This window comes from Lycorma delicatula, chromosome 2, assembly GCF_047948215.1.
Source record: "Lycorma delicatula isolate Av1 chromosome 2, ASM4794821v1, whole genome shotgun sequence".
NCBI lineage: Eukaryota > Metazoa > Arthropoda > Insecta > Hemiptera > Fulgoridae > Lycorma > Lycorma delicatula.
Window position 1 is genome coordinate 166,966,684 of NC_134456.1, and position 9,449 is coordinate 166,976,132.

The 9,449-nt window shown below is 29.2% G+C and overlaps 1 protein-coding gene across 1 annotated transcript; it reads left to right on the forward strand.

Annotated features, from left to right (window-relative positions):
* The first annotated feature begins 3,710 nt into the window (after window positions 1-3,710).
* Window positions 3,711-8,918, forward strand: LOC142320312 (uncharacterized). The gene is made up of 3 exons (XM_075358020.1): window positions 3,711-3,824; window positions 6,492-6,599; window positions 8,772-8,918. The coding sequence occupies exons 1-3, from the start codon at window positions 3,738-3,740 to the stop codon at window positions 8,916-8,918; spliced, it is 342 nt and encodes a 113-aa protein (XP_075214135.1). The 5' UTR covers window positions 3,711-3,737.
* Window positions 8,919-9,449: the final 531 nt, after the last annotated feature.

The following is a 9,449-nucleotide window of genomic DNA, read 5'->3' on the forward strand; positions in this document are numbered from 1 at the left end:
ATTGTGTACTTGTTGGTGTTTACTTTGTTTATCTGACTAAGTAAGTAATGTTATGCTATTCTAATATAGATCAATAGAATTTAAGTTTTAGTTTTTTATATTGATAATTAGTAGCGTGAGCTTTAACTAGTCATGTAAATTCATTTTAGTTCGTTGTAAAATCGTTTTCCACAAAAGGAAAGTTGTTCAGAAACTTGTATAATCACATTTAAAGTGTGAGACTGTCAATTTCATTTATCCCATGAAAACACAAACTGAACTTCAATTTCACAGTCCTTCAGAAATGATTACACATATATCATATTTTGATGTCCCAATCTTTAATGCTGTTCTTGTTACAAACCAGTTTTAACCGAGACGCCACTAGCCTTCTCAGTAGAATGGGGAAATAACCATTACAGTTAAGTTTATCTATTGTGCCAACTTCCTCGAACTTGGCAGGATGAGTTGCCAGATTTGTTTTACTCCCAACCTTACTTCTAAGGCAATGATGCAACTAGCTACCGTTAAGAAATTTCTGTCTAAAGAAAGAATAGATTTTTAGTACATAATTATTAATAGTACTTGAACATTAATTCTTTCTATTGTTTATTAACTTTTAATTTTTATTAGGTAACTTGTAGTTAGAAGTGATTATACATTGATTGAATAAATCCATGATCACTAAATGTGAGTGCTATCATATCCTTATTGATGCTAGGAGACTTGAGGGGTTGGTCACCTCACTTTAATTAAAGTAATTATAATGTATTATTAAATTTAAAATTTACTATAAAATATATATATACACACACATAATTTGAAATGTATGGCATGATGTAGAACAAAGATTTACAAACCAATATTATGAACCTATTTTACGGACATATAATAAAAAGAACTTCAGTGAACATGTGCTTATTGACATTTATATATTTAAACCAGCTTGCATTGTTTTTTGAATTCTGCTTAATCTGATTAATGCTAAGTTAGTATTTTTCCTTTTTTGGTAACCTTTATTATTGTGGGCATGTTGAAAAATATAAGTATTCTAAAATGGGGCGTACAAATTAGAAAAAGTTTTTAGATAACAAGAGTGTGGACTGGTGGTTAAGCTTTTAACGGGATTTATTAATATCTTTTTGGTGGGGGGTTCCTCCATTAAATCCAAAATGGCAGCTTCCAACTCGTGATGTTTTGTAGTAAACTGTAATTAAACATATTTATTAAATATGTAATTTATTTCTATATTTTCAGTCACAGCAGCCAAGTGGTATAGTGAGTGTTCAAATCTTATAACTGGGAGATCTTTAGTTCTAGTTCTTAAATAAGAAATAGCAAGGTGATCTCTGAACAGGATGCAGATAAATAATTTTTGTTTTAATTTAATTTATTTAAAAATTCATCTTCAGAGTAATTATTTATTATTGCCAACATAAATGAATCAATATCATATATAACCTCATTCAAGCTACTATAAAATATAAAGAACTATCATTAGGTAATTATAAGAAAGCTGTTTATGAGACGTGTTTGGAAGAATCTATTTAGTAATGTTAATTATGTTGGGATCCATACCAAATTCTTCTAGCATATTAAATAAGGAAGTGCTATTGATTGAGTTGTATGCCTTTTTGAAATCTACAAAGACAGTTGCTTAGTTTTTATGCCATGTCATTTTTCTCCTTATTATTGTTTTAAGGTTTGAGATTTGTTCTGCACATGATCTTACTTTTCTGAATCCTTCTCTGTATTCTCCTAGTTGTTAAGTAATTGATTAATTCAGCAATATTTTGAAAGGATTTTGTTTGTCAGAGGTAAGAGGGAAATACGTTTTGTCTTTATTTAGTTCTGTTTCATCTTCTTATTTGTATAGTCGATGTATTAATGTATTTTTCCAATCTTGAGGGATTTTTTTCAGTTTTCCATATCTCTTCTAGCAAGTTCTCACGTTTTCTTGGTGTTTTTCATGATTGTTTCTGTAATTTGCTGCAGTAAAATTATCCCTTGCTACCTTGTTATTTAATTTCTAGCTGATTTTGTCTTGTTTGGATTTTTCAGTTCAAGTTGCTAGATTTTGGAATTGAATTGTTACCTTGGCTTCATGGTAGTTTAATGATCTTTTAAATTAGTTGCTGGAATTTTGCAATTGTCTTTGCTGTTGTGGGCTAATTTTCTTTTTTTACCCTAAAACAAAGACTGTACAATTGCTATTTGGTAAGTATGTTAAATTTTAAATTGTATATATTTATTTAATTGATATAGACAGCCATGAAACCCATGAATACAAAATCAAATTAAAAAAACCAACATAATTACATTAAAAAAATTATCATTCATAAGTTAGAATAGCTCTTGATAAGGTTAAGGTATTATGTGTCCTTTACATAGTATAGGTGGCATAGTAATAACCTACCGGGTTGGTTTACTAGTGAACGTGTCTTCCCAAATCAGCTGATTTGGAAGTCGAGTGTTCCAGCGTTCAAGTCCTAGTAAAGCCAGCTATTTTTACACGGACTTGAATACTAGATCATGGATAACGGTTTTCTTTGGTGATTGGGTTTCAATTAACCACACATCTCTGGTATGGTCGAACTGAGAATGTACATGACTACACTTCATTTACACTCATACATATCATCCTCATTCATCCTCTGAAGAATTATATAAACGCTAGTTACCGGAGGCTAAACAGGAAAAAGAAAAGGTGGCATAGTAATAGATAATCTATGTGAATTGATTGAACCATGAAAATTTTGAAAATTATACCAAGCAATGTAGTTAATATGAAAGTTAAAAAACCAATAAATTAGGTTAGTCAAAATAATTACTAAAAATTTTAGTATCAAATATTAAATCTGTCCTGATCAGAAATTACTCAATTCTTGGTATTTTTAACAAATTAAAAATATGAATAAAGTTATGATTGGTCATGTGCATAGAATCACTGATTTTATATGCAGCACATGTAAGAAAGATTCTATGTGGTATTTCAGGTAATCTTAATTGCAAGTCAGGAAAAGGTTACCATACAACAGAGTTTATTAATTTTAATTTAGTACTTCATAAATGCATGACCTAAAATTTGTAGAGAATGTTAATAAAATTTATCGTTTTTAGTGACTTACAGTATTACCAGTTTATTCATTGAAGGATAACTTGCTATCAAAACATACAGCTAAGTGTTTAATAGAAGATACCTTTTGTATTGCAGTATTTTATATTATTCAGCTGCACAATTATATCAACATTTTCAAACCTTCCAAATTGAATATGAAATTAATTTTTTTAAAGTTGGCAGAAATACTATTTTTGCTCAAGCAAAAGCATTAGCAAATTTAAAAAAAAATCTTTGAAATCATGAGTTAAAGATTTCTCAACTTTAACAGTATAATTTAATACTAAATCTTTGACTAAGAGTATTGCATACAATTTCTTTCTAAATAATTCTTAATAATAAATAGATTACGTTTTTGAAGCTTATGGAATTTTTTGTTATTAATAATTGCGATAATAATTTCACTAGAGAACTGCTTGTAGTTTTGGTAGATGACATTCAACAATATTACTGTATTATAATTATAATAATTTAACTGTGGCTGTGCTGTTTGTGTATGGTAAGTGAATTACATATACAATTTATTTTACTTTTATAAATTGTACAATAAATCATAAACATATTTACTTTGTAGCATTTATTTATTGTTTGTTATTACAGAAAATAAATTTCGTACACCTGGAAGAGAAGGCTTGAGATTATGAATAGTGACAGTCAGAAAAGATTTGTTATGATTGAAGAGACCAACTCAGTTAAATCTGAAAATTTAAAAGTTGAAAATGAAGTGGTAAGTGGTCGATTTTGTATACAGTGGTACACCAATTATCCAGATGGACATTGCAAGGCCAAATCTGGATAATTGAAAATGGTAATTTAAAAAAGGTTGTTGTATATATTGCACATATAATTCTATATTTAATGGGTAATACAATAAGTAAAAAAAATAAAAGTAAAAAAGTAAATGTGTTTCAGTTAAATTAAGAAGAAATTTGGAAGATGAAAATAAAATGTACAGTGTAAGAAAAAAGAGATAGTAAAATGTTGCAAAAAATACAGTATATAGACATTTGCTTTTATAATCAGTTTTACAAATGTCGGTATATATATATATATATATATATATATATATATATATATATATATGTATCAATTATTATGTTTTTACTAAATGAATTGCAAATAGGCAGTTAAATAACCCAGTATAATAAATATTGATTATAGGAATTGTAAAAATTCCTATTTAAACCATATGTCACAGGAATGGTACGCCTGAGTGTACAAGACTACACATAGTTTATATGTCATAAATACCATCCTCATTTAAATGGATGATGGTGGGGTAGCTTTATTGTTCACTAGTTGGTTACTAGTTTCAAAAAGAGTAATGACAATATTAGTGGTGTAGCCATGATTACGGGTTTTTACAATTTGTGTGCCTGCACTTCTGTATGCTATCAAGTTTTATTTATATATATCCAGTTTCTGACTCTGAAATGTCTTAATTTCAAAGTGTACTCTTTTTATTCTAATAAAGTGAATGAAGTTTAGCCTACCTTTCCAGTAAACTTTCATCATCTGGTAAAACTTTTTCTGGTGTATATACTGAATTTTTTAACAAGATAGTCAATAATCGATTTTATTTTTTGGAGATTTATTAGTAATATCATCATGAGTAAAATTGAGGAAATACAATGAAACTTTGATTCTTTGGGCTAAAACTTTTCCAAATCCAAGAGTTGTAAAAAGGAGATTGTTTGTGTAACAACGTTCAGTTTGTGGCTTTCAGGTAATTCCTGATAGCATATATACAGCTACAAACAAAAGCATCTCATAATTATCAGTCTGTTTCCACAGGTGAAACCTGAAAAACTGGTTTAGTAGTTTTTTTAAAAATAAATCTTTGACATAAAGATTAGTCTGCTTGACATAAAGAATGTCAACTAATTTATTTGTAAAAAATAACCCGAATAATGAATATACATTGTTAGGACATATAGAATAGAGAAACAATATGATACTATCACTTCAGCAATAAATTAGAGTAAAAATGGAACTAGACTCACGTATGTTACAGTAACCCATCAACAAACACAATAAAATGGGTCAATTCATAATTATGAATTATTTCATCAGTGGCACTTTTTAGCAAAAAAGTGGATGACGAATTATTTCGTCAAGGAAATTTTTATCAGGGTAGTTATTTGATGAGTTATTTCATCAAAAACTATGAAGGGGGTTAAATAACTTGCTATTAATTGTCAGTATTTGGTGTCATAAGTTTACATGATTTATGTTTGGTTGAATTGTAGTTTTAATCTCGCTGGAAACCTGAAAAATTTTGCAATTTTCATAGAAAGTTTTCTTTGATGCATTTTTCTGTTATTTTTATTTCTTCTATGTCTTCTTCTGTTATTATTTTTTTAGTCTTTTGAGGTGTAGAAGTAGCTTGTTAGGGTTCATTCTTTGTAGATGACCGTAAAAGGTGATTTTTCTTTTTCTGATTAAATCGAACACTTTCTCCCTGTTCATTATTGTGTCTTCTTTTCTGTCTTTGATGGGCTGAAAGACCTTTTTTTTTAATATTGTTCATTCATTTGTCTATTAGAAATTGTCAGATGTTCAGTCAGATATAGAGCTTCTGATCAAATGACTGTTCAGTAGTGCCTTATTTTAGCATTCAGTGATATTAATTATCTGCTGCAGGTGTTTAGTTAATTGATAGATTAGCCACTTTACTGTGTATGGACCTAATGGCTTCTTTTTCAGAGATGATCGACTTCAATAATCTCCTCTGGGTATTTTAAATCTTCAATTTTGGTAATTTCCTGTGTGTTATTGACAGTTATTAAAAAATCATTATAAGAAATTTTATAGGGTTTACTTTTATAATTTAGTAAAATTAAAAGGAAATTTAGAAACATAACAAGACAACAGTACTGTCTTTTCATAACTTCAACTGACAGGAAGAAAAGCCTTAATGTCCTTCTGAATTGCTGAATCATATGAAAAATCTTCCCACTAATTTATTTAAAATAAAATCAAATATTCTCTTTTATGGAAACAACATTCCGCTGTTGATGAATTTTTAAATAATAATAATTATAAAAAAAACACAGTTTATCTGCATTCTGATCAAAATGTATTTAAATATATGCTCAAAATAATTTTCAATAGGCTCTGAATTGTGGATTATATTTTTGTAATTTTTTCATTTTTAATATTTACCGTAACATTATTTCATGTGTTTTATATAAACAGTTAATATAGACTTTGATCGCATCTATTATTATCTCATAATTTGTTTTTCTTTAATCTATTTTATGATGACAGTATATCTCGATAATAGACAAATTTACAATGGTATAATTAAGTTTGTCAGAATAAAAAAAGATATTTTATTTAATATTAATTAATTTCAACATTTTTGTAAGGTTTTTTCATCTTATTTTTATAGGAATCTGAGATCTCATTAAATGATGACATTCCACCTCGGATTAATCTTAAAATTAATGATGTACACACTGTAAAGGCAGAAGAAGAGGAGGAATTTTATCCAGGTCATGTAAGTATTTATAATTATTGGATATTGTAACATACATGATGAGGTTGGACAGAACCCTGAAAAAGAAACTAAATTATGAAATATAGGTAATAGGAACTATGCTAACCAAAGTACACACGCCTTTGACGACAAAAAATTCATAACTTATTTCTTTGCAATGGCGACAGAAATATTCAGTAATGAAGTAAAAGAATAAATCTATCGTTTCCTTATTGAATTTCTTTAATTCACAACTTCACCCATCTTGAGAGTGAAGAAATAATGAATATTTTTAATATCTTAATGTTCAAGGGAGCTAGGGGACTCGGTTAATGGCTTAAAACCTTCTCTGGGGTAACACATATGTATTCTGAAATTTGAAAGTAATCAGTCAGTCAGCTTCGTCTCACATGATGCATGAGCAAACAGACAAACTATATATATATATATATTCCCAGTTTGAATTTTCAAAATCGGATGATTGTTTTCTGATATAAGAGCACCACATCGCACCTCCAAAAAAGTGCACCAGGGGCACCCCGTTTGTTACCAGTTCATAGTAATGATTCGGCTAGCCTCCCATGAGGTGTTCATATACCTCACCAGTCTAGCCTCATGCAGTCCCCAAGGGAAGGTCATTATTGTTAAACAGAAAGAAATTGTTCAAAATTTATTTAATATTACTCATTATTTTTGTAATATTTTTCAGTTGACTCATATGTTGACCATCACATGCCAATTCTTCCTTCCACCTGGGACACATGAAAAAGATGTGCTCCATTGTGTTAGTTTCTTCACAATACTGACATTGATCTGTATACCTCCTTCCAATCCTGCAGACGTAGACCCCAAATGACCCATGGTCTATTGACCAATACAGCAGCTACTTCTGGGATCAAAATATAGCTCTAATGTCCTTTTGGATTCTTCCACCTCCTGCTATTCAATAAACATACGGGTCCTTGCCTTCTGTGATCCTGTCCCTTTTTTCCTTGGCTATGAGGTCCAATGGTGGCATTCACACCACCACTAGTGAAGCATCCAAGGAAACTGTCCTATATAATTGGGCTACCCTGATTGCCAACTTCCTATACTTGCTCTTCAGTCTGAAGGCCTCCCACCGTACCGCCATCACATACAATATTGTATGTGATAGCAATAGTATCGGCTGTATATCCAACACCACCGTAGACGCTAATATCCTGCGTTTAGATGCCCTGGGACCTCCGACATTGGCCCTTAGCCTCATCAGTGTTGATGACATTTGCTCCGCCTTCTTGGCCACCTAAAATAGATTTATCATTGTTTTTGTTAGCTTATTTTAAAAGAATCTTTGGAACCATTGCATAAAGATTCCTCAACTTTACAGTATAATTAAAAAATAAATCTTGACTTAGAGTATTATAAATATTTTGTTCTTAAATATATCTTAATAATAAGGTTGTTTTTGAAGCTTATGGATGTTTTTCTCATTAATAATTGTGTAAATTCTCAGTAGAGAACTGCTTCAAAAATTACATTATATATAAATATTTTTGGTACATGATTATCAACAATATTGTTAATATGTAGTTGCAGTTCTAAAAAAAGTTTCTATATTGGTGATAAATATCAAATCCGAGTCAGGTATTGCATTTTTCATTTGCTACTAAATTCAGTTTCCTTGTTTCACTCTTAAACTTCAATATTATATGGCAATATAATAAATAAATATAATTTACAATCAAACTCCTATTTAGTAAATGGTGAATGTTATAAAAATATCTGGTAAGAATTGTTTAGCTATAAGATTTAACTCAAAATCTTAGGCAACGTTATCTCTAAGGTAAATGATATTTACCATGATAAAAAGTTTTACTGTAAGCATTATTAACATAATGTCAGTAAGATTAGAAAAAACAAACTCATGAGAATTACCACAAGAGTTTTAACAGATTATTTGATTGTAAAAGGTTTTATTGTAAAATTTGTAGAAAAATCTATAATATGAGTTGAAACATCTTTTGATAATATTTTGCAAAATCTGGCATATTAAAGTCACCTAATAATGATAGTAATAATTTAACTGTGGCTGTCCTGAATGTGTGTGCTAAGCAAATTACAGGAGCAATTTTTTATTTATTTAATATATTATACAAAAAAATCGTAAAAATCTTTTCTTTGTAGCATTCATTTTTTTGTTTTTTATTACAGCAAGTAGATTTACTAAAGCTGGAAGAGGAACTACTTGATATCAAAAAAGATCATTTAGCAATTGAAGACACCAATTTGTATAAATCAGAAAATTTAGAAGTTAAAAATGAAGTGGTAAGTAAGGATATTAGATTCTGCATACAGTGAAAACACCAATTGTCCAGATGAACCTTTACAAGGCCAGATCTGGATAATTGGGTAAAAATTTACTTTAATAAGTTTTACAAAGGCTAAAATACATATATGTTTTTGCTAAATGAATTGCAAAAAGGTCAATTGAAAAAAATTCAGTAAAATAAACATAAATAAAATATTTCCGGTTGAAGTGAAGATTTATTTTTCAAATGTATTATTTTTTCTTTAATTTCTTAATTTGGATTTAAGCAGTCCAGTTTTTCAGACATCTTGAAAATCGGCATCCTACTGTTTTGTTTTTCATTATTATGGCCTTGCATGTAAATTTTGGATTCCATGCAGTTCATTTGTGAACCTGTATATATTAATTATTTAGCAGATTAAACTTTTTATAGTCCATTTTTTTTTCTCTACATAAATGTCTATATGTACGATAGAATATTCTTTCAGCCTCTGCAAAGCACGGAATTAGAGAAACACTCTTGCCTCTAATTTCTTACTTCAAAATGCCTTCAGGCCTAAGCTGATTCTCAGTGATAACTT